General features: G+C 36.8%; 1 protein-coding gene across 1 annotated transcript in view; it reads left to right on the plus strand.

Annotated features, from left to right (window-relative positions):
- Positions 1 to 26,634, plus strand: part of FTO (FTO, alpha-ketoglutarate dependent dioxygenase) — a 131,279-nt gene that overhangs the window by 16,191 nt on the left and 88,454 nt on the right. Inside the window, exons 2-4 of the mRNA XM_026036536.1 lie at positions 15,130 to 15,207; positions 16,989 to 17,646; positions 24,746 to 24,889. Coding sequence (XP_025892321.1) covers positions 15,130 to 15,207; positions 16,989 to 17,646; positions 24,746 to 24,889 — 880 coding nt within the window. The remainder of the gene's footprint in view (positions 1 to 15,129; positions 15,208 to 16,988; positions 17,647 to 24,745; positions 24,890 to 26,634) is intronic.

Here is a 26,634-nt window from a genome sequence, read left to right on the forward strand (position 1 = left end):
TGAAAGCTTTTGGCTCTCACTCGTGGGAAGCGGTAAGTGCTAGTTAAGAATGATGGAATGGACCCCTTGAGTTACGTGCAGACAAATTACCAAAAAAATTGAGTTTCTTAAACTCAGCAGCTCTTACCCCTCCTGCCTGCTGCTTTGGCAAGGTCGGCCCCTCCACACTGCAGTCCTGCTCCTTCCCTGTGCAGCCTCTCCTGTGCTTTGCCAAACTCAATCACACGGTTACCATAAAGTAACATAATGTTGGGACTCTCCTTCTTTTTTTCAGTGTCGTTAGGTCTTGAACTATTAATGCAAATCTTCAAAATGATTCTTTTAAATCTACACTTGTTTTACATTATTTTATAATTAAGTTGTAGTGTTTAAAGAGAAGAAAGAAATGAAAGTTTTCAAGTGATTAAATATTAATTTAATTCACATTTAACCCTAATTTACATTAAGGATGTTAACTGAAAGGCAGATCTTTTGAATTCAATGTTTTCATTTCCTTCCAGCCTCTTGATGAATAGCTGCTTCTTGTCATGTGTTCATAAAGGGTGATGGTCTACTGGGATATAGAAGGGATAATTGTGCTGTCTTACACTCTCTGATGGCCTGTTTGTGATGCTTAGTTTCCTAATAAAACAGACTAAATTCTCCTTTAAGATAAAACCAACATTTGAAACAAGAAAAACTTATTTCAGATTGCTAAGACTATCAGACATTTTTACGGCTATTTGCTTTTCTTCTCTTTGCTTTTCTCTCACAATATCCCTTTAAAATTATGACAGCAATACATTTAAAATATGGTGGTGTTAAAAGCTTTCCTGTTGTTTTGAAAGAGAATTTCATAAGGTTTCTCTGCTTAGTTGCTTCAGTTTAAGCCTTAATGAATGAGCAAACAGACCAAACAAGTGTTTGCAAACCCAGCCCCTCCTGCAGTCAGCTGCTGTTTTGTGTGCAGGTGACAGTAAGACCCTGGATTTAAATATATTTTTTCTGGTTTTGCATATGTCATACTAGATTTCACCATTATATACAACCAGAGATTGATTTAATAGATCCATTTGATGCTGGGTGTTTGTGTTGAAAAATCTGACCGTGTGTCATTTGTCTCAACAGGGCTTAACCAAAAAAACTTGGAAGCTGATTTCTCAGGTGTTTCATTGAAAATCTGTCAAGTGATAATGTAGTTTGAAAAATTCTGTGCTATGGATATTAGCAGTGATATATCTATTTTGTTTAGCATTATGAGCTTAGATAAATGGGAAAACTAGTATGATGCATGCAACCACAAATAGGGGTAAAACCAGTCTTTGAGATTTACTTCAATTAGGTTGAAGTGAATTCAGTGCCCTCAAATGGTGGGCATTCAAAGCTGGGTTTCTTAAATGGGAGTTTTGGCAATCTATAACATTTATTTCCTTATTTTAAATTGTCTCCAGAAGCCTCAAAGAGGCTTCTTGGTATGGTATGAGCAGTTAAAGCTTCTGCTGTGCATTTGGCACATGCATGTGTACATATAGAATAGTTTGTGAACAAAAATACTTTGTGAGCAATATGCAATACAATGTTATTGCTTTTAAAATAGCTTTTTTATCAGAGACACTTGAATTTGGCATGTTCTGCAGTTAGGCATTTTGGCAATTGATAGACTTTTGTGCACAGTTGAATAGATTATTGGACTTTGAAGAACCGTTGAGAAGCAGGGCCTTGCTGTGACTGAGTAGTTGACGTGGAAAAAGCCACCCTTGTGTGTATCCAACAGGCAGTAATAGATGCTTGATCAGACAATATGAGCACTGAGTGAAGGATGGTAATAGCATTAAATATTTACATATAGCAAAAGCATCTTGACAGCAGAAAGGAGACTGTCCCTGCAGTAAGGTGGATAAAACCAGTACAATTCAATATACATTTCTATAGGACCAGAAATTTAAATAACTAGCATTTTTTTCTGCAAGAGGCATGTTATCAAAGGAGCTACTTAGGACTTATAATTACCTTATTTCATTCTCCCTATTTTATGAGCTTTAAAATCTGTGAAGCTTTACTGGCACACAAAATAGCTGTGAAGGCTACTGGTATAATCTAATGTGGCTGGTATGCCTGTATCACTCCATACCTATTATAATGTAAAACTGATTACTAAGTTGGAGGAAATGAATTAATAATTGGATATCAATCAAATGCTTAATATTCAACAAAACCCATTTTTAACCTCTGTCTTACTGTCCAGCTCAGAACTACTCTGCTTTACTTGAAATTACCTTAGGTTTACTCTGGATTCCTAACGTACGAGCTGACTTGACACTCTGTGTCCAAAAGAGAGTTGAAGTGTGGGTATCCACAAAAGTTTTATGGAAAGCAGAGAGATGACCACCTGTCTCTTTTCCTATACAGAACTGACCAATTTTATGGGTATAAATTCTTTCTATGGTGTCCAGAGTCTTTGAAGGGTATGGTTGTTGTTTGTGTGCCACTGTTTTCCTTCATTAAGAGCCTGCCTGTTACAATTGTAAAGCAGTAGGTACTGCTTGCCTTAAAATAGACTTGATTACTTACATAACTTTAAATGGAAATTACTGTTTCTGAAGCATATTATAATTTGATTTTATAGTGAAGCAAGAGCAAATGAATTATATTGAAAATTCTTGTTTTTTTATTGCATTCCAAATAGCTCTCAGTTACAGGGAAGAAATAAAACAAATGTGACAAAATTCAAATTTTTTCATACTCTGTGAAGCTTGTCTTATGATGATAAACATGTTTACGTTTAATGATCTGCCATGTTATGCAATTAAACCAAGCTAATATTAAAAATGAAGTAAAATGGAGTAATACTGTCACTTTTATGTGTTAATTTTATTTGTGATATCAGAGACAAACTGCACAATTTTAGAGCTTGTAACTTTGATCACTGAATTTGGTTAATATTGTGTGTATTTGTGTTTTGTGGGTATTTGGGTACTGGAAATTCTTTTACGCTGTTGCTCCGATTTCCAGTTTTCCATTTTGCTTGGGGAAGTGCTTTCCTGTGCTGGCATGATCTGAAAAAGTTGATAAGTGCTGTGAAAGTTCAACATCTGTGAAAATGTGAAGATTGAGAGTAAGGTAAATGACCAGGTGCGTATTGGCTAGTCAAACCTTTTTGTAGATATTAGGGAAAATACTGGTTTCCAGCTCTTAACAGTGGGAATGTAAACACTGGAGGAAAGGGCTGACGTGCTCTGAGGAGGAAAACCAATTTTTGGCGTGTTTTACAAAAGGATATGGAAAGGGAATAAAGGAAATGGATATGACATTCTGTTCTAGGCTAAGTTTTAATTTGAGGTAGAAAGTTTTTGCAGGTTACTAGTCCTCTGCAGGTGTAAAATTGATGCGGATTATGCAGCTAGGATGTTTATAGCTTGGTGCTAAATGTGTGCAGAGGTAGCCCAAATGGGGACTGAGGATCATTGCACTGTCTGACACTTGCACAATATACACGTGGAATATTCAAAGGCTGACAATTATTGCAGGCACTGCAGGGCTCGGATTCCGGGTGGAAATCTGAAAAATACCAAGTAGCATATGGGAGGGCTGCATGTCTTGGGATGCCTGTGCAGCTCAGGGTTCTTGGAGATAGTCATTTCAGAATTGGAAACCTGCGTTGTCCAGGGCTACTTCTACAAGAAGTTTGGGAGCATTTTGAAGCAAACTTCTAATATGGCAATCTGTAGTTATTCCCATTTACGTCTTAGGGATTGTTACACAAATGCTGGTAAATGAAAAGGAGGTAATGTATGTAAAAGCTTCAGTAACTGAAGCTTTTCCAATGGGTTTTCTGAGGGCGGTTGCAATATCTAGCTCCTTTGCATAACCAGTTGCCCAATACAATAGAAGGTTTAATCCCCGAGCCTGGTATCTTAATCTGACCCTCCAAGTGGAAACTGTATCTTGCAGAGGATCTTCAGTATTTGCACATGATTTCAGCTGTGTGGGAAGCAGATGCGTAAATAAAGTAGGTTCTTTGTGAAACTCAGTAAGAACAGGAGGACCTTCAAGGTCCTGCCCCTGTAGGGGAGGTAAAAGAATGGAACTCATGGGACACCTGGCTATAATCCTGTTTTAATTTCATTTAGCTGTGGTTGGAGAGTAGGTAAATAACATTGGATGAAACTTGCTTTCCAGGTACAACTGTTGTAGCCTGCATAGTGTTTTCATAAGCTGTTGAGGGTCCTCCTGCAGTAACAAGAAGACGTTATTGGAGTTTGAGGCTTTTTCTTTTTTTTTTCTTTTTCTGTAGTGTGAGGTTCTAAAAGGTACCCTAAAATATATTGGTCTCATTTAATATAAGGTTAAACTGATTGAGGATTGGCTCTTATGAGGCATGTGAGGTAGTAATTCAATGCCAGTTATGGGAAGTGGCTTTGAGGATGGCTTCATAAAGAAATCAATATTATAGAGTGAGTATGTTGCTATCCCCTTTGTGATAGAGTAAGGTAGAGAAGAAACTTTTTCAATTTTTGTATTGTTGTATCAAGCTTCCATCAATACGTTGTGCACTGAATGGGACGGTGAATCTAAAACCTTTCAGAATGCTTCTTTTGATGAAACAAAACCGAACTGAGCCTTGTGAGCAGAATTACCACCTATGGTAGTACCAGTATTTAGCCTGTGGAAGTATGTGGTTTTTCTTTCAATTTGTGCTCATGACTCCAGCATGTAGATTTGTTTTCACCCTGGTGCTTTTGTTCAGCATGCATATTCACTTATATTCAGTATAAACTGTATGTTGGCCCCTTCAGTTTTTCTTAGGATAGCTCTTGAGTTTTTCTTAGGCTCAGTGCTGAGGCTGTTCAGCCTGTGTCCCCCTGAAAGCTCAATCCAGCTCTCCTGAGCAGAAGTGCTGTGGGGGAATGGAAATGCAGAATGGCTGGGGAATAGGAAGTGCCAAAAGGCAAGCAAGCTGGGAATCAATATGCAGAGTGCATGGTCTCTGCAATTTGTTTTTGGGCTGTGAAAGCATTTCAGGTTTAAAAAAAAAAAAAAAAAAAAACAGGAAGCAGTGGAAGTAGATTGAGCCATTAACCAAGAACCATTTGACTTGCCCATGTTCCCACAAATGTAGATTAGTACATGTTTTCAAAGTGCATACTGGAAATAATTCTTTTTTGCATTGCACAATCACTTTCCAATTTTGTTATTTTAATTTTCAAGCACTTGGACATTTGAATCTTTGTGGGTTGTTTTGAATTAAAATTTAGTTCTACGAAGCAATGTGGCTCCTGATTCATCAAGCTGCTACAAATACAGTAGGTATTTCTTGATTTGTTCCTGTTGTTTTCCACCAACATTCATTCAGACATCAGTTCTACAGAATACTGTACGGATTCAAGGTCAGTTATTATAAATCTCCTTTTTTTTTCTCATTTTCAAGTGGTATATTATATAAACACAGAATATGTTGAGTAGATTAAGTAGATGAAATCAAGTTAAACAAACTGGCTGAGCTTTTCAGTGCATGACACAGGTTTTAGTATATACTGCTCTCTCTCTGGAAGCTCCTTTGCTTGTGGATTATAAAAGCTGGTTGTAATAAAAATGAGTGTAATACTTGATCAGCAGTTTAAGCAGGTGAATTATTTAGACCTAAAGTAGGGAGAGGATATTTCTTTTCATGAACTTTTCGCCTATCTCCTTTAGGCAAAGAGGGAGCCTTTTCTCTGGTGCTGTCAACTCTACACTTGAGCTGAATTAGCTTTTGAACTTTTCCTGTACTGTAAATCTTCAGAGACACTCAAGTTAAAGCGCGTGTCACTAGGTGGCACTGGAACATTGCTGTATGCCAAGTAGAGTCCTGAGCTCTTCATCCCTGCTCCTAGAGCTGCCTGGATTTCTAAGTGTCAGGAAAATTTGTTTTATTGGTGAGGGCCATAGTGTAATATATTCATCTCCATCCCAGGCAGCCATTTAATGCCCCAGAACATGCCCTCGTAGAGCTCTGGCCTGTTGACTCTGCTTATTTGGTGTAATAATTAGCAGAATTTCTCACTAACAGGGCTACTTACTAACACCTTGAGCTTTCCTCTGTTTTTGTACGTGACAGATCATGCATTCTGTGAGAGAAGTTAAGCAGGTCAAGGCCTGTGTCCTGTACAACACAACTTGTTTTCTGCACAATAGCTTTGAATAGATATATATTAACTTCTCTTTAATCCCTGTGGTATGTAATGCAAATGAATTGGAGCCTTTTTCTAACAGGCTATTAAAAATTAGTAAACACAAGACAGCTTGTCAGCTTCCACAGCAGTAGAACGAGCAGCTGTAACAGTGTACTGTCTTCTACCAAGTGTGCACTTCAGAAGCTTCCTGTATTGCTGTGTTAAGTTCTGTATAGATGGCTTTGCTTTCATAAGAATGATTTTCATATATTCTTATATAAGAAAGTGATCTTTCTGTTGTAAAGGTGTTCAAATATCTGTTCTGCCTATTAAGAGGACGAGTGAAGAGTCAAAGATTTTTGATTTTTCTTGCACTTTCAGTAGCTGGAAATGAATGAATCTGAAAATTTTTTTGACGCCCTCAGAAAGGAGAAGTCCTCAAGTAACTGCAGTGACAGATCCCTGGCATCTGTATTGCTTTCCAAAGGCAGTGCCAGGGCAGCTGGAATTAAGGGTTCCATGAATTAATCTGGAAGCTAGTCCTTTTGAGGCAGACTCTAAAGTGGAAATTAATAAAATTTCTGTGATGAATGAATTCAAAATACAAAGTTTCAAAGCATTTGTCGTACAGAAGCTGAGCATTGCATTGAGGCTGTCAAACCATTTCACCTAGTGCCTTGTACACTTTCTAGACGGTGTAAGCTTGGTTGTTCCTGTTTGAGACTGAAATCACAGCATATGTAGTGTAAAATATTAGTCACTATTTGCTACTGCCTGAAATGTTTAAATATAAACGTCTGCCTTGCAGTATATTTTTGTATGCTACCTGACTCGTTCGTTTTTCTGCAAGCCCTTTTGGATCCTCGTTACCACTGAGGCAATTGCATTTGTAGAAGGTAATACTGCATGTTAAGCCAGCAAATATGAACAGAGGTGGCGGTGGCAGCTTTCTTTTAATGTCACTTCTTTGCCCTCGGCCTCTCTTATTAATGCATCTGAGCTGCTGTCACTCAACTGGCTTTAAAACAGACATGCGAGACATCAGAAAAGGTGGCCTAGTTCTTGAGTGTCAGGAGTATCCCTACGTATAAAACTACTATATCAAATTATAGAACAGTTGACTCAAGTCCACATAGGCCTTCAGAGAGAAGTGGGATTTATTTATTCTTATCTTTGATGTCTGGTCTTTAGAAAAGCCAATAGAGGTTAAAATATTATGGTGTCCAGGATCTTTTTACTTGAGCAGAGACCCGAGTGCCTTAAAATGAAAATTTTAACAGAAAAGTCCTATGTCAGGTTATACCCCAGTATTTGCATTTGTGATGAATCCGTGCTATCCCTGTTCCTTTGATGCCAATTCACCTGGGGATAGGCTTGTTATGTTTTTATGTATACAGTTATTTACTTAGAAATAGCATTTTAGTTCAGAAGCATTTTAGGTCTTTTACCAAGTTATTTGATGAATTCTATTTGCAAAGTATAAGCATTGATAAGAGTCAGCTCTATTTAGCTTCCTAGGCCAGTAAGGAATATTCGTATATGGCAGAAGGGAAATTAAGCTTCCCTAAACAGATGAACACAGTTGACTGAACTTCTTTGCATGACCACTTCGGCTAGAGCTTTAGCTCTGTGCGATTGCACCTCATCATTGTCAGTGATGGAAAAATCTGGCAGGATGTCGTTTTGCTGTATTTTCTTCATGTTCTTCAGTAAACTGGGAATTAAGTATTAGTCTTCGCAAGAGTTAGCACTGTTCTAGCTGTAACTACTATAACAATGTTATTTGAAAAAGCTCAACAAATGTTCTTAAGCAGATAGTTGACTGATGGATTTGCACTAAGAAATGTGTTGGATTTTTGATACGAAGCAAATGGTTTAATAGAGCTACTTTCATAGCAGATTGGTGCTGTGTTTCAGGTTACATCATCTGTACCCTGAGCTTACTCTTTAAGCTCTACAAAGACAGTGTAAGAAAAAAAAATGTGAATATAAGAAAATTGAAGGATGCTTGCGTTAACTGTAGTTTGTGTTGTCTTATGATAGCACAAGTGCTCCAAAGACTGTGAAATAGACTCTGAAAGACCTTGGCCAAGTTAGGCTGTCATGATATCTTTATGTACACAAACACCCACACGCATATGTATATGTATATGTGTGTGTGTGTTAGAGCTTGAGGACTCTAATGAAACCTGTTCTCCTGAAGGAGGCCAATGTCTTCTGATTGACAGATCCACAGGCAATTGGCTAAGGGATCTTCAAAACCAAGATGAGGAATAAGTCGCTTGAACTTCTCTGTGTTTTATTGCCTCCAGTTTAGTTTTGATAGGCTGCATACGCAGGAGATGTTAGGGAAATATGGAGGATTCATTGCAGTGAATGAATCAAGTCATTGTTTGGACATGGGTAAAGTTGATGCAGAAACTGCTCCTCTCGTGAGGGCGCCAGTGTGTATGTGCATTTATTATGCACCTTATTTAACTGGATTGAACATGACAAATTGTGCTCTGTGCAATCTGATACACCTGCAGAGATATCAATATTTACATTAATTTTACTGACAAAATGATCTGCTTTATCTCCTTGAAAACTGTTTTTAAGAAATGACGTGAGTGTTGGCATGTAGTTTCAAAAATGACATCTCATTGGCTGTGCTGTTTTGGAAATGATGTTGTCAATTTGTATGACACCGAATTTGTTGTAACCATGATGGTAAATCAGTGGTGGTTTCCTTTAAATTATCTCAGGGAGAGGAAGGGGAATTGCACAAAGCTTTTGCTCAAAGACTGCTCTAGTGTGAGAAAGGTTTAAAGGGAAATCTGTGACTATAAAGGAGAAGGCAGTTGTCCTTGAAAAAGGACACATCACAAAGATAGAAGAGAAGAGGCGGCTGAGCTCTGCCTCTGTAGCACAACCCCGGGGGACCTTGTGTACCCCTTGCTTCTACGTGCTGCTCTCTGCTCTGCTTATGTTAATTGTGAGTTATCCTCCCAAGAAGCCCAAGCGCTTTCTTTACAATACCTTGCCTCTGTATTTGGTGGAATATAACACACAAGTGTTCCTCGAATATATTTGCTTTTATCTTTAAGACTTTCAACCCTCTTCCTTTCTTTACCTTTATGGAGCAAAAAATCCAGTTCAATATCAAATATTCTGTCTCTCAAGACTATGACGGACTTCACATTTTGCTACGTTTGTAAGTGCTACTGCTTTAATAGTGCTTATAAGGCTAATAAAATCTATGGAAAATTAGTTCTGTAAAAATATTGAGAGCTCACAATTTTGTAATGGCCTACGAAGATGTTCAAGCACTGTGTGGTAGGCATGACAGTTACAGTATGTGAAATTTAATGCTCGAGCTGCTTATTGATCTTCCTGTAGCCAACTGCATGGGCACAAGCCTTTGCACTTAGCACCTGCTGTTCCTACATTAACACCATCTTTAGCATTGTTATCAAGGGGACTTAGAAAACCACACTGGATAATAAACCTGAGTATTTATACCAGAATATCTGGGTTTTGTTGCTGGTGGTTTTCCAAGTACCCATTTTACTTTCTCTTTAGTTTTGATGGCCTGTTTTTTTCTGGGTGGTGTTTTAATGCTTAGTATTTTTCTTATTACACACGAGACACTTTAGTCTTATGAAAAGACATAGGATTCCAAGGCCCACAATATTCTGTGCATGATGGAAAAATGCAAGGTAATTCATTACATCTTTCATCCTGTGGTTGGTGGTTCTGACAGCAATTTACTTAGATAAGAAGTCCCTAGAATCATCTCTGGTACTCTTAATGGCAAGTATGTAAGTGGACAAAGTTGCAAATTCAATCCTGATTTCTGTCTTGGGTACAAAAGACATCATGTAGGTTAATACAGCTGGGCTTCCCAAAAGAATATGACTGTTGCCTCTTTATTTCACCTCTTTCTCGCACTGGTTGGCAGAGTGGGTCTCCCAAGCAGAGTTGTCAGTGTCAGAACTGATTGCCTTCTTCCTGATGACTTCAAAGCATTTGTGCCTTTGTGTCCCAAATCCAGATGTTTGCTTATTGTGGTGCATACCCTCTTGCAAACCTCTGCTGAAGTGAGTGCAGAAATTCAGTGCTTTAAAAGCTTTATTGTGGAAACCAAAGACTCCATCATGTGAAGTAAAGGGCAAATACATTGACAGACAAGCAAAAAAGAAGAAAAAAAAACCTTTTTTTTTTCAGTAGTTTCTGTGAAGAAAGCAGTTATTCTTAGCATCTTTATATTTTTATTTTCTTTCACTTGAGGGATGTTCCCTGTATTGGAAAGAAGTAAATCATGTAGGAAGGAGTCAAAGCCTCTCTTCATTCTGTCTTGAAAAGCTGTATAGCTGGCTCTGTAGTTAAGGATTTAATGAAACCACTATTTATCTACAAAGAAACTACTATTTATCTTGCAAAGCCGTGACTGTGCATGTACATTGTACATACTTGTGCATGTGTACTCCATGTGCACACAAAGATGAACTAGAGTTGAGGTCCATTTGAACTGTGATCATAATTTTTCTGCAGTGTTCCGGTGTTCTTTCTCTATACTAATCTAACAGATCCATTTTCCAATGGATACCTGCTGGAAGGGGCTACATAAATGAGGGAAGGAGAAATGGACAGCAGCATCAAAATGTTTTGAGGAGAAGTCTGGACAAAAGTGACTGTTGGAATGAGTTTTCATTTCAAGTTTCTCTTGTATTACTTTAAGTGCTAAAGTATGTGACTGGTCCATTGTCAGCTGGGTAGGAAAATTGGCAGTCCACTTTCATTAAGAGCCATTGGCCAACAGGGCAGTGTTCCTGTAGGTTAAAACAACAATTAAGGGGCTCTGAACATATGAAGGCAGGTCTTGGAGAAAGCATACTGGTAGCAAAGACATTTTTCACACATTGCCTAAGCTGCTTCGATGCATAAGTTAACTGAGTTGAGTTACATCAGTCAAGTATGTCGTGCATATGCATGACTGCTCTTTGTGTGTGCATGTGTGTGGGAACCAGGCTCTGGGCCTGCTGATTTATGAGGAAGGGTAAGAGAGGTTGAAATTGGTAAGCAAAGCCAAACAGCACCTTAGCGGGGAGGAATATCAAGCAGTCTTTACACAGCTGCTCAGTTACGAGGACTGGTATTAGGCCTAAGATCTGTTTGCATTACAGTAGGCTGTTCATAAAATTTTGCTGTGACCAAATCATTTAAGCAGCATTTTAATGCTCTAACTTGGATGGGTTTCTTCAGCAGGACAGTAAGGTGCACAGGGATTTCATTAAATAATTAGCATTTTGAAATGTAACATGGGGTACCCATTTAGAACTAAGTACAGGTGCAATCTTAATACTTTCTAAACATTGATTATTGAGTGGAAGGTATGGTATGAAAAGTACAGAACAGAATGGTCATATGTCTGTCACTGACAGACAGGATCATAGATGGTGTAGCACCGATGAGGCTGGTTAAGTTCTCTCTTGAAGCTGTTAACACCCTAATATGGGTTAACTGAAAGATAAAAAGTCAAATAGTAGATTTAGTGTGTGTGCATATGGATATTACACATACACTGTATGTATATATGTGTATATACATATGTATATGTATACATATACATATATATATGTATATTGTGCTACTCTGACTTAACTTGTCAGCTGAATGTAGTGAGTCAGTAGAATGGTCTTGCGTTTTGGTTGTTGCAGAGTTTTAATAGCTAGCACTTGAAAAAATAGTAGATAAAATATTGACTTGAAAATTTGTAACTACCCAACGTTGTTGCTGTAAGTATTTAAAGCTGCATTTGTCTTTTTTTTTGCTTTTTTCTGCATGCATCTCAAACTGAGAGCTTTAGCACTTGATGTGGTTATGTAACCTTCTTCATGCATGACCTGAAAGAAAAATATTTTATTACTGTTGGGCTTTTGTAACAACAACAAAAAAAAAGAAAAAGAAGACACAGACCCTTATGTGCTTTCCTCACATGAGGAAAAGCTGCAGTAAGAAGGAGGGATTTATAGGAACCCAAGGTTTGTTTCTTTGCATTCCTGAAAGCATAAATTCTTACAGCAAGGCCTGGCTGGGTAACCTTGATAATCTTTCCTTATCCCAAAGTTTATCAGGTAAAACAATATGAAAGTAAAGATATTATGTTCGCCCTTTTGAAATTTGACGCCAACTTGTGCAACCTTTTTGGAATACATGGCAGATAGGACTGAAGTGTGCACGCTTTACCGAGTTTAATCTCTAGTCTGTTTTCTCAAAAGTATAAAAGCTGTAGCTGGAAGTTAACAGAACTTTCTGGCAGTGGAAAATTTGCCTATCTGTGCCAGGCAAAATGATGCAAATAGTGTAGATGTGGTTTTTAGCAATTAACCAAGTGGAATTCTTTTTAATATCCAAAATCTCTTGGAGTGAGGCTGGTGTTTTTCCTTTAGCAGCATCCTGAATACATGAGAGATTCAGGGCAGGAAAGAGCTCAGGGTTATATTTTAGAGGCTAGTCCTACTTGCATTGGTTCAAGAATGCTTGGGAGGGCAAATGTAACTTCGTAGCAAGTTTTTGTGAAAACTTCCTTTTTTTATTAAAATAAAATCCTTTTTGTAAAAAACTTGCTTTATCTTATGAGTTTATATGTGCATTCACTGGGTTTCTGTTATTTCTCCTGCTCTGCAACTTATGCCTTTTGTGAGTTATGTCTTATGCCTTTTGTGTGTTGCTTCATGGCAAACAAAGCATGTATGATGGTTGAGAAGTTCTACTAATATTATACAGCTTGACCACTACGTTCATTAGTACATTCATTTATTACTAATAACTGGGTAGAGATTGATAATGTCGGAGAGTTCATTGTACATCCTAAATGTGGGTATTAGTGCTTCTGGCATTCATCGGAATTCATCATTCATATCAAATCCAGATATAACAGTGCTGTTCAGTCAGCAACTATGAAATAAGCTATTCACAGAAATTATGAAATAAGATATTCACAGATATTTTCTCTCTGGCAGCAGCACACAGGAGGCTGCCTGAGCAGTGCATGGTGGATGATGATATTAAAGTGATGGGGCATGTAAAAAGAGTTTTCACCTATTGGCATTGCTAGTCTGTATAAAAATTTGATTGTCTTTTAAAGCCTAAATGTAATACTGATATCTAGATGAACTGTCAGCCTAATAAAGGCAGGATGTAAGGCTCTGATTTAGAAAAATGTGCTCTTAAATACTCAATAGCTTCAAATAAGGACACCTTTTTTGAGCTATAAAAAAGATTTACTTATTGAAGTGTCTATAGCCAGCTCTTACTTAGCAGTCCTGAGACTTGGTCTACAGGCAGTGGTTATAGCTAGATCTTTGACTTTTCCTTTTTGGACTTTTTGGAGGTATTTGTGAGTAGCTTGATGTTTTTGGCATTTATGTGACAGCCTCTTGCATAAGAGATGAGCAGAGTGTTAAACCAGCCAGCTGTGTGTATTAGTCTGTACATCAAGCTGAGGAGGGGTGCTTAGCCAGAGCTGACAATCAAGTGCGAGCTGGTACTTTCTATACACAAGAGTGTGTTTTAATGCTGGGTGCTTTTGGCTGAGAGACTGGATTTTGACAAAGAAATTGTCAGAATCGTTCTTCTTTCTGCCTTTGTCTCCCTCAGCTGCAGGTATATTAAAATACAGGGCTTTTCTTCTGCAGTTCATGTTTTGTTTTACAGATAATAAAGGCAGTCTAATTTTCTGTGATTATATGTAATAAAATTGTAGCCTGCTTTTATAATGTAGAGGAGTTAGCATTTTGTATGAGGTGATCTAGCAAACCATTTTTTGCCAACTTAATCTAATGTTACCTGATGCTTGGTTTTGCCAATGACTTCATGCCAATATGTATTGTGTCCCCAAAGGGAACTGGAGACCTGGCGAGATAACATTTCTAGTTTGTAAATCTCAGTGATGTTCTTGTCAGGCTGGTTAGGATCAGTAAAAGGCGAGTGCGGGGGATGAGTTAGCGAGAACTACGTGCTCTTGTTTTAGTTTGTCTGGTCTGGCACCTATAAACCTTAAAAGCTTCTACTTGTCTTCCTAAACTGTCAGAGGATGTAGTAGGTGTTAATACTTGTTCAGCTTCCTTGTCTGTGCATTTGCCATAAGCAAGAAGCTGGTCCATGGAATATTCCACTCTACCCATCTCTGATCCCAGACTTGTATGACAAGATAATTGCCAGAACTGGTGAGATCTGTTTTGACCTTGATATGGGACCTCTCAACCGGATGCAATGCAAAAATATTCTAAGAAGGAATTTTTTCAGGAGAACTTAGAAAATAATTGTTTTTAGTAATGAATTCTCATGTCTATCGAAGTGTCAAAGGGATTGAATGTCAATTAAACCCTTAACTACTGTTTTAATCAAGTTCATTATCAAAGACATATATAGGGAATAATTTTGCAATGACATCTGTGTAACAATGTAGTTATTCATGATAACGTTACTGATATCCTTAAAGTTAATATGCATCTTGATATCAAAGCTCTGTCATGTCAACTGTATTCCATTTCCTGATAGTGCTGTTATTACAGATGTTTTAAGGTTGCTGAAAGTACAATTATTTTTGTGATAGTGTCTATATAGTAGAAAATGCTGTAATAAGTTGGAGAATTCAATCCTTTATTTAAAATATTCAAGCGTTTGAAGTAGAAAATAACAGGAGTAAGATATAAGAAATGAGCTTCAAGGGCTAAAGTAGGCATTGGCCAGTACACAATATCAACACGTATACATAATGCATTTTCCTCAGTTGAGTAAGGATGAATTCAGAATCAAAATCTATATGCCATGAAATTACTACTTTATTAATAGAAAAGCTCTTTAAGTTACTTTTTTCTTTATTTTCAAGTATTGAGGCTAGTGAGATGCATCAACTCAGTGTTGTGTTTTTCTAATGCAACAACCTTAATATTTAACTGGGTTTATCCTATCTTTAGACTAATTCTGTGTTTCAATTTGACTCCATAAACAGAAAAAGAAACTTCTTGAAGAGCTTGGAGAGAGTAGACTTCCATATATGACACCAGGAGATGCTGGTTTCCATCAGTTGGTAATGTATTTTTCTGTTAACACAACAAGGTATCCAGGGTGAATACAGTGTTCACCTTGTGTTCTTATCCATTAATTGTTTCCTTAGTGTGCAATGATTGGTGATTTAAAGAAGAACAAGCTTTTATGTTATGTATCTGAAATATATTTCCACTTACTGATTACTTATGTAATAGAATCTTACGCACAATATGTAAAATGTGATACCTTAATTTAAATTTACTTTATTAGAATGTTGTCTTAAATTTGTTGTAGTAGAAGATACAATGTGGTAATTGGTTCATCTGACATGACTATTTCCTATATACGTAATTATTTAAAGAACTACTGAGATACTTCTCAGTATGAAATGTTCTCATTTTTCTCATTATCTGTATACCCTGTTTGCATGGTGATACATATACTGTAAGAACCTTTATATACTGCACCAGGTAATAGTGTCATTAGTAAGTATCCTATGATTGTGAAATTACACTAGTCTGATCTACATGTCTGGAGACAATACTTAAAATTGCAATTATAAATTTCTGTGATAATAGGTCTTATTTGTGTATGGACCAAAGACTACAGATGCAACTCACTGCCTGAGACAAATGAGGCTGTTCATGAACCCTAAATGAATTTTCATGCTTTTGACAAATATCGTAGCAAGGACCTGTTGTAAGGATCTTCTGCAGCTTGTTACTTGTGTAAGGTTTAGGAGATTTAGAAAATGCCAACCTTACAAAGGTTATGGAAACATACTGAATTTACAAGTAGCATGAGCCAACTTAATGACATTCAGAGACTATTCAATGTTGCAGTAATTTACTGACATATTGACAATGTTGCTGTCTAGCAAGGGACTGGTCAAATATTTGAGGGGAAAGAATATGTTCATGATTTACCTTGATTTTATATGTGCATTACCTATCTTTTTATCAACGATGAACCATGAAAAATTTATCTAAAGGGCTCCTGAAAAATGCATTTAGACTTTGTACTGAGACTGACCACTGAACCTGCATAGTGAGAGCACCAAGGCAGAGCCAGGGTTTCAGTTTTGTGCCCAGCAACTTCCCTTGAAGTGCAGGGAACTTGCACCAGTTGTTGCACTGAACAGGAAGCTGAGGAGCTTGGCAGCTTTCTGAAGCTCTGACAGCCTTTCAAAATAATGCTTTAGCAAGAAAGACTGTGCAAGTGTCATACTACTATGAGTGTTTCAAAGCTTTGCCTATACCGCTTGTTAAAAATGTGATCACAAATTTATGAATGTCCTTTCAGTTCATTTTTTCTGTCTTTGCAGAGACTAAATGCATCTTTGCTCCCTGCAGAACACGGCCCTGGAGCACAGGCTGGGATGGAGCTCATGGGATTAGCCAGGATTTTGCAATAAGCCTAATGTAACAGATAATAGGTAGCCAAACAGGATCCTAGATTAAGGCCGACTGTGATATATCAAGGAACATGCCTGAGTAGGCATTGCTCATCCCTCAAGTTTGAAGCCCATTGATGCCTTCGGCAGACTTTTAAAGTGGTGTAGTTGCTTTTAGATGGTACTTTCGGTTCTTAGTTTTGTGACACTTAGAAACAAAGGTTTACTTGGGTGATAAAGTCTAGTTACATGCCACTGGTACATAGCCAAAGTTTGTGTGATATGTAGGAATATGAAATTAAAAAATCGTAGTATCTATGGCTCTCATGTTCTGTACTTGAGCTTAATAACTTATCAGCTGAGCCTTATTTATGAATGTGTGGAATGTTATATAAAGAGTAATATGTTGGTTGTTTTTTCTTCTTCAGTGGAAGACCAAATATTCCAAACTAATTTTCAGGAAATCTGATACAATACCTGAGGAGCTCCATCGAGTGGTACAAGAAGCCTTTTTGACCTTGCGAAAACATGATTGTTTCTTTCAAGATCTTGTAAGGATTAAAGGAAAAGATTTTGTCACCCCAGTGTCTCGTATATTAATTGGAAACCCAGGATGCACTTACAAGTACTTGAACACAAGATTATTTACAGTTCCTTGGCCTACTGAGGATTATGAAATCAAATATTACAGTCCTCACATACGTGATGCTTGTAAAGCATTAATGAAACTTAATGACTATTTGCATACTGAAGCAGTCCAGGCCTTACAAGGACAAAATTCATCTGAGAGTAAGGAAACCAAAGATACTGTTGTAATAGATAGGGAGCAAAGTGTTGATACTTCTATTAAGGAGAAAGAGGCTGTTTTAAAAGATCAAAGCAGTTATGTTTCAGAGGATGACTACACAAGGCTAAAGAACAGAACATCTTTTAACTTGACTTTATTAAATTATATGGATCCTCTGCAAATGCTGTACTTGAAACAAGAGCCTTATTTTGGAATGGGGGATATGGCTGTGAGCTGGCACCATGATGAGAATCTGATTGCAAGGTCAACGGTTGCTGTATACAGCTACAGTTGTGAAGGTGAGTGATGGGGAGGTAGCATGGGAGAGCTGCAATTAGGAGAAATATTTTAAATCCCTGGAGCTGTCCTATTTTTCCCCTATGTGTGCATATGTAAACTCACCTGCATGCTAGCCTGGATTCCTCACTTGCCTCTGAATCCACTGTGTTACTGAAGATGATCTTATCTGTCAAAGTTTTTTTCTGAGTTTCTAGTTTTAAAAGCAGAAGATGAGAATTTAGGTAATTACCTGCTTGAGGTGAATTTGAAGTGATCCCTTATGTTTTCTAATTTGCAGTTAGATTATTTTTTTAATCCTTCAAAATCCTTTGATATTTGCCTCAAAATATGGGAAAAATTCACACTGACTCATGTAGGTTTTGGCTCAAGACCATGATGTAGAAATAACAGCTGATACATTTGTACTCCACCGGTTTTAAGTTTTGAAACTATAGGTCACTTTACATAGCATTTGACTAAAATCGCCATGTTTAGAAAACAGTTTTTCCTGAACATAAAATATCAGCTGTGGGAGCAAACAGGATAGAAAAGGCTCCCTTGACCAGTACAACTGTCATTTTGGTGACTGCTCTTCTGTCTAGTTTGCCAAAAATTTTGTACGGTAAATATAACTTGTCTGTGATTGTTTTCAGTTATATTTTAGAAAAATCATAAGTTATTCATGTTGTGGTAGAATGTCTTGACATGCTTAAAATTTTTTTATTTGAATGCCCTTTTTCCCTGTCAGAAGAAGAGAAAAACTAGTCCGTAAGTAGAAACTAACAAAATGGTCAATTAGCTCATTGACTCTTGATTTTTTTCTCAACAATTTCCAGTGTTACATGAGTAAAAAATTATGCGTTTTCTAAAAAAATGTTTGACAAGGGTAAAAAGATCTTTGATATACCTGCCCCAGAAAGTCTTTAGAGATTTATATATGCTTAATTTTTGTCAAAAAGCAGATGATTTTTGTTTTAAAACACTGTTTTTCAGTGACTAACTTGATGACTGTGACTTTCTTGTGCTTAATTTGGCATTTGTGATTGTGCAGTGATTCTAAAAGTTTGGAATTTATATATATGGTAGAAAATTTAGTAGAGTATTAAGTACACTGTCATTTTGCTCTCATTTGTCTTTTCCAAAGACTAGAACAGAGGTTTTCCTGCTCATCTGTGCTTATAAATATTCTTTTGAGTTGCAGTTGCTGCAGGTTACTGACACTCACCAATTTACTGTGTACTGTATCAAGTTCTTCATAACTTTATGATATTAAAGCTTTGGAGAAGCTTATTGGGACTCCTGTTTCCATTTTCCCATAAAGAGCTTTGCTTTTTCTATCAGTATTTTCCTTTTTTTTGTATCAATATTTTTCATTAATTTTGAAGTCATTTAGTTATTGAGTTTAGTCAAGCTATTTAGTCATTTAAGTCATGTTAAATTAGTCATTTAAGTCAGTGTTGAGGGTGAATCCTGTGAATTTGGGGAAAGAAGTGCTTCCCCAAAGCTTCCCAGCTATATATGTGTGTATGTATATATGTTTGTTGTATCTTGCTGTAAAGGCAGAGTCCCAGTCAGACTTTGGCTAGCAAGTGCCCCTGGAGTTGGGCAGCATGGTGGCCATAGGGCAGCTCTTGGTTTACCTGGCTCTTGAAGGGGCACAACTCTGATTAGATGGCTCTCTTTTTACTGTAAGTGGTATTTTTACATCTTTTCTCATATGTCTTTAATTGTTGAAATGTTATTAAAGCAGTTAATTATGTAATTGAAACACTTGATTTTCTTGTTCATTGTTTGAAGCCATAATGAAAGTTTGATGTTCAATGCTTTGATCAGTATGAAATGCAGTTGGAGCTGGTTTTTGCATGCTAGATAAGTAATGCGAGAGCCAACATAAAGGTATTAGAGCACACTGATGTTCTAATTAGTATTAATGTTTCTTGTTTCAAGTGTCAAACTATTTCAGAGCAACTTAATGAGACACTTTTTGAACAAAGAGGCATTAAAATGCTTAAAGCTCATCTGAACAGTTTTGTTTTTATATACTTTAAATATAAAAAAACACAGTACATTATAATGTTTTAACCCAAAGTAAAGTGGTAAAATATTCTATCCTTAAAACTGTTTTGCTAAATTTTTGTGTTGATGTTGTTGAAAGTAGTTCTTATAGGTTCTTATGCACAGTTGAACACATGTAAAAATGTGTGTTCAATGTTCCTGTCATTATCATAATTCTCAATTGATTTGTACTGACAGAATTTGCCAGGAAACAGAGGTTCCCAGTTCTGACTAGTTTAAGCTTTTTAACAACAACGCATGCAGAGCTCTGCTGTGGCATGGAAGCCGTAATGTAGTGACATGTTCAGAACTGTAACACCATGAATTTAATAACCCATCCATATTTCCTGTGCACTGCAGCGGAGTGATTGTTGTCTCAGTATTGTTAGAATAAGAGCATGTTCAAAAATGGCATTTCTTTTGAGGGCGTTTCTTCCGGAATGCTTTGCCCTCAGGTTCTCCTAAGTTCTGCAGGACGTTTCATCATTCAGTTAATTCAGTGGTAAGATGTTCCTTGAAGAAAAGATACCAGCTTAAAGCGGATGGGAAGTCATGTAGTGACCAGAAGTGCTTATCTTTCTCTTTGCTGTATTTCCCATAAACAAAGTTTGAGATGGAGAAGCAGTTTGCACTAGATACTTTCCTATATTTTCTTTGGCCTGTTGCCTGTAAGGCCTACTCACTGTAAACCTCTTGGAATAATGAGTGACTGGATCTGCTAGCAGACAAGGTAATGTTTAAAGGTTTAACTAACTTGTGGGTAATTGCAGTAATGCTTTTTTCACACTCATTTCTCTTGTAAAATGGTAGCTGTGTTTTTTCAGTTAGATTAGATGCAACATCACATTATAAAGCAACTTAATTTCTTCAGGAATTGGGGATTAGTTTTAAACAAGTTGTGCAGTTTCAGGGATTTTTTTAAAATTGAAATCGTTCTAACCATGTGGCTGAGCAGTAATCTCTTCATGTCCTGCCTCATAAGTGAAAGTTGCTGTACACCTATACCTGGGTTTATAGATATACCTACCTATAAACAATGATATTAAGTGGTTTGTGATATTGATAATGTATTAAAAATGCTGCTTGTAGAAAGAGTAAAAGTATTATGGCAAGTTACTTACTGTTTACGGGGAATAAGTAGATGAAATGGTAAATTCTGTAACTTGTAGATGCTGGCTGCTTGAATGTATTTTTTGAGATGAACAGTTTTAATAAGGTAATTATGTACTCTTTAAAGCTCTTTAATAAAATCATCATTTGAATGAAAACTGGGTTTTTTCTTTTGACTGCAGTATCACTATTCTCTCAAATACTCTTCCTTAGCAGTGTAGGGATATTCCATAGCCCACATGTAAATTGCTAAGAACAACATTGGCAATTCTTTTAAATCTGTTTGTGAATCTTGATTGCAAGCAGAAGTTAAAAAGTTAGTGCAGTTTCAACAGTGGGTAGACACCTGTACTTTCCCTCCACCCTGGGCAAGCAGAGCGTGCACCGCTGTTTTCACTGTCTTGCATGCAGCACATGCGAGGTGCTAGGGTTGTGTACAAGTTAACAGGGGCTGCAGTTTTTCTGGTGCTTGGACTCTGCCTAGCTCTGTATTGGCTTTCTGAAGTCAAGTGGTTTGGTTACTTAATTTGTATACTGTTTGCAGATTTTCTGCTCACTTTCAGTGCTTTGCAAAATCTATTTGATGCAAAAAGATGGAAGTCTTGTTTATAATTGTCAAGAAATAAATTATCAAAGTAAAATTGGTTTTGTTGATCGAGAGTCTGTTACTTAGGTTGCAGTTTGCTAACCTGCAGTAGCCATTGATAGCCATTGATTGTTGATAGCACATTTTTGTTTTGTATATATGTTAGATTACAATCTGTTCTGTAAGCCAGAGCCGGTCAGATCTACAGTGCTTTACTTGCATGCTTGAACATGCTGTCTTCTTATAGAGCTCTTTAATGGTGGAATTTAATTTTTCTTTTTGTCCAGGAGTTCATTTGCTGTGCTTCCGTTTTCATAATGTAGCTGTTCTAGGATATTTAAGGGAAAGTAGCTTAATGGGTAATACTGGAGAGCAGCAGAGCCAAAACTTGATCATAGGGAGGAGGAAGAATTTTAGTTACATTACTGTATAAAAATTATATTAATTTTCAAATTATATTAATTTCTACAGTAGTCATACTGCAAAGGATAACTGTGTTCTATGTTCATGTAAATGGTTAGTTGGAGTCAATGGTAAGTTGATGTTCGTAATTCTTTGTTTTTAGCAGTGCATTGGCAAGTACTTTTTTCTAAGAAATCATGTTAGATTAGATTTAGGATATGGTTTGGCATTAAAATTCAACTTAAGCAGGGAACTCTTGAGTTTGAGTGCCAAAAAAAAAAAAAAAAAACCCTCTCAAGCTATTCTTGAAGATTTTGGTGCCAAATAGTAAATCTTGCAAGTTTACTTTCTTCACTAACCTAGATCATGGAAGACAATTTTTGTGTTGTTCTGGACCTAGTTCTGATCCCAAACCGAAAAGGTGGAGCAAGAGAGCTGGGATGTCTTTGCAATTTGACCATATTTGCAGTTTAACTAGAAGCATAATGTTTTGGCCAAATTTCAGCAGCTAGTTCTCCTTTCACAGTTCAATACTTAATTACTGGTTTGAGTCACCAGTGCTATGTTGTGATAAGCTTGTTACATAGTTGGATCATTATGTTTGAGATGTCAAGATTGTAAAGGACTGTAAAGATTTTTACTGTCAGATTCTGTAACTCTTAACTAAAATTCAAAATAGTTTTATTGTGTTTACATTTAATGCTGTAGCATTTGACAATTTCAGTATAATCTATTCCAAAATAAATATGTGCTCTTACGGCCTATTTGTATAGAAGGTGCTGTGTATGTGTAAGAACCACATGATTTATGCTGAGTTACCTGCAGTTTAGACACATCCAGATGTTTTCACTTAAGTGAGAACCATAATTATCTCAACTAAGGTATAGTGTTCAGTTATGCTTGAGGTGTTGCATAGAGAATTTTATAATGACTTCTTGTTATGTATAAGTCTGTTCATGCTACCCAAACAGATACCACAAATGTTGAGGAGGAGATTTTCCCTCTCACTTTGGAATAGCTTGCATTTAAAAGCTAGTAGCAGCTTGCTTCCATTTGTTTCCAAAATAACATGGCAGGAGCGATCAATTTCAATTGCTGCTGATAATTATAAGGTGCAATCATGGGGAATATAGAGAAAAGGAGTCTGTGAGCTACATTTGAACTCTGTACTTAAGCAATAAAAAATTTATCAAACTGCAAAAAATAAGTCATTTTAACGAGCACATTCCAAAGGTGCTGGATTTATGAGGAGACCCCAGGATACTTTGATTGAAATTGCTGTCTCTGATTGTAGTTCTATATTTTATTGGTGCCATATTGTGAACAGTGCTGCTGCCAAAGTGAATGGGAAAGCAGCATAACAGACAGAGTTAACCCACAAAGGTTACCTCTTCTTATAATATCCATGATGTATTGCATTAAAAATGCCTTGAAAGCCATCCTATTTGCAGTTTTCAGAAAGCATTTTTTCTTAAATTAAGTTACGATTTATCTGAACAGGGCAGAAAATATGAAAGCCCCTGGAAGACTTTAGTATTGATTTTTCTGAGTATTTGCTAGCTCTTGTTTTCTCATTTGTGTGCTCCTTGATGGAAAGGCCTAGAGCTGATCCTGAGCCAAGGCCTCACTTGTATGAGAGCAGCAAAAGCAGAGGGAATATGGGGACGGAGTAAACGGTAGGGGTTTCTGTTCCCTGGGCACTTGAGGTTGGTTTTGAGAAGCTTTGAGCTCTCTGGTTCCTGAATTAGGCAAATCTTAACCTGTAAAATTATAGGAATTTATTAAAAATGTCTCCTAATTAAACAAATGTTAGAGTCCACCTGAGAAGAATGACATGAATGTTTTGAAAGCCTATTTCAAGGCTATGTCTACGTGTATAAATGCTATATGCTATAAATCTTAAGTTTTTTGTTTTAGAAGTAATTGAGTAATAAAATTTAAATTATTGTACAAAAGCAGGTTTGAAATGGACGGGGAAGGGACATACTCAGCTATTAACTTAAGCAATAAGTAGGCATGCTATAAATAGCTGACTATTTCTAACCATTGACTGCAGTTCAGTGCCAACAGCTTATTAAAACTTCAACCTCCTCTATCAAAATGCTCTGTTACATTAGCCACAAAACTGTTATGCTCGAGCTTCCAAATGCCTTGCTATGAAAGCTGACTTGATCTTTCAATTTATAGTGCAGTGAAGTGAGTGCTCAAAAGAGTTCTGAGGGATTAAGCTCCAAATATTATTTCAGTGGAGTGGATGACTTTTTCCTCGAGCTCAACACGTTCATGTTGCTTAATGATAAGAAAAGCATTGTGGCAAATGTAGTGAAGCTTTATTGGCTGTGACCTGTGTTGTCTATCAGGTTTGGCTAGTCTGAGGCTGTTACATACACCGTTTGAGGATGCTTCCCTCAGCTTTGGTGATCTGGATGGTGTCTTTGTGCAAATTACCCACTTTGCCTTCATTTGTGGTTTGGTGAAATTATGAGTATATAAGCAAATGAATTTATTCATAAAATGTATTTTAGTTCATTCCTTTAAATTCTTTTGGAAGTTGTTTATTTTACACTCACCTTTTTTCACTTCCTCTGGTGGTTACTGTAGTTTTAATAAAGTATAAAAACATTATAGAAGTAAGTTTAAAGCTCCCATTATGTGAACCTGAGAACTTCTAAAGAACTTGAGTTGGTTACAGACTGATTTGCCTTTGCTTTGTAGTTCATATGATTGTTTTTATGTGTGTGGTTACAAAAAATTGCTGGTCTCATATGGTGTTTTTATATCTGTTATGTACTTTTGAACTTGGAGATGGTGATTATATCAGATGGAGATTATAGAAAATTGAAGCCTATTAACATTGTACCAATCTGTGATTTCATTAAGTCTGTATTGTTAAACTCAATTTTGTATCTTATGGTTCTAATCTTGTCTCATTTCTCTGTGGTGTTTTCTGCCCCTGTCCCTTAAAGGTTCTACAACTGAAGAAAATAATGAACAGAATCTGAAGGGAAGAGATCCAGCTGTTTGGCATGTAGGCTTGAAGGTCGCATGGGACATAGAGACGCCTGGATTAGCAATGCCCCTTCACCAAGGAGACTGCTACTTCATGCTGGGTAATTTTCACAACCTGGGAAGGGGGACTTGGGGTTGGAAAAAAGAAACTGACACTTAAATAGAAAATATCATACATTTCCTTCATTGAAGGCTCTTGTGACTTACCAAGGCAGAAGACCTGTCTACAGTCTGTAGTAAATTATTCCTATGCTTCACTCATCCGTAGCATGCTTTTGAGAACCTTTTTCTTCCAATGTTTCTTTGACTCCAGAGCTGAAACATTCAACTCAATCTTAGGTCATAGGCGGGATTTCCCTAGCTGCTGTGAGTAGTTGAGTTGTCTCGGTTCCATCCTTGTATTTGTGGATGCTAATTCCTTTCTGTGTTTTCAGTACAGTTTCACAGAATAGTGAACACCTACGTGCTGAGTATTTGTCTTCTGTTTTCTTTTTATCCCAGTTCTTGAGTTTGGGTTATAGATTGACTCTGTCCTGTAAACTGTGACAATGACCATCTTAGTTTTCTGGTTCCATGATTCTTGATGTTCATCTGTGAGTTTTATTGGTCACCAATTTTAGATATGGCACCTTTTCTCAATCTGCTAACACTTTAAGTACATATTCAAACATACCATTTGTTAATATTGTAATTATACTCAGATCATAAACTGATCTTAGTCAAAGGAGGATATATACTCTTTCAATGCCTCATAGAGGATCAAAAAATTAAATTAATTGGTCTCAGCAACGAGCTGAAACAGTGAAGAGACGTTAAAAGAATCGAGACCAAGTTTGTTGACATAACTATTGTATTTCTTTTGTTGTGTGTTTCTTTTGTACAGTTTTTGTTTGAGGATATAAAACACAACCTAAAACAAACAATGCTTTTGTTAGTGTTCAGTGATTTGACTTGAAAAATGTCTTGAGAAGAATATTTGTTGCCCATTTATGTAGTGGCACATCATGGAAGAACTACCTTATAGTGATGTTCCCCCTGCCAGCTGGTTGGGTTGGAATGTTTTCTCTTTCTGACCTCTCCATGAATATGTACATGGCCTATAACTTTTAAGACTGCTCGCAAATGTGTACTGCATTTTTTCTTAGCTCGTCAAATCCTGAATATTGTCATCAGTCAAGTTAAAAAAAAAAAAGAAAAACTGTAGAATAACTGGATTTTCTGACATATTCCGTATATTCAGTCATGAGCAGATCATTTGTTAAGATAGCAAGTGAGATGCTTCAGCCCTGTGGTGTAGGTTGCCCTCCCTCTTCTGTATTTGCAAGGTAATAGAGTAGAAGCCTGGAAGGACACTGAGATGCTTCTTAAAGTCAAGTTTAGATGGTGGTTAAATATTCCTAGAAAGGTAATTATTGATCTATTTTTGTGCAGTAGCTCTTCTAACATAAATCTATCATGAGCCATCTTGTTCAGTAATGCTTCCTGACTGCAAAGTTTGTGCTTAAAAAACCTTGCTGGCCAAACAGATTCAGAAGGCAAGTAGTGAAGCAAAGTTCTTTGATATCAGTGTTTTTATTGCAAAATTCTATAGATTATAGTTGACTTGAGTTAAAGCATAAAAGTATTTCTTTTTCCCCAGTGGAATTTATATTCTTTAACTGAAGTATTTTTGGAAACATGAAGGCTGAGTCAGAAAAAGGCTGAGTCAGAAAGTTGCTTTATTAAACACTGACATCCTGATCATGTTTAGATGGAAACAAAGGATATATTAAACATTATTTGGAAGATGATGTATTCATCACTTATTCTTGTTAAGACTACATGGAGAGCTACAGCTCTGTAGACC

This window comes from Nothoprocta perdicaria, unplaced genomic scaffold, assembly GCF_003342845.1.
Source record: "Nothoprocta perdicaria isolate Ctin4 unplaced genomic scaffold, notPer1 scaffold_18, whole genome shotgun sequence".
In the NCBI taxonomy this organism is placed as follows: Eukaryota; Metazoa; Chordata; class Aves; order Tinamiformes; family Tinamidae; genus Nothoprocta; species Nothoprocta perdicaria.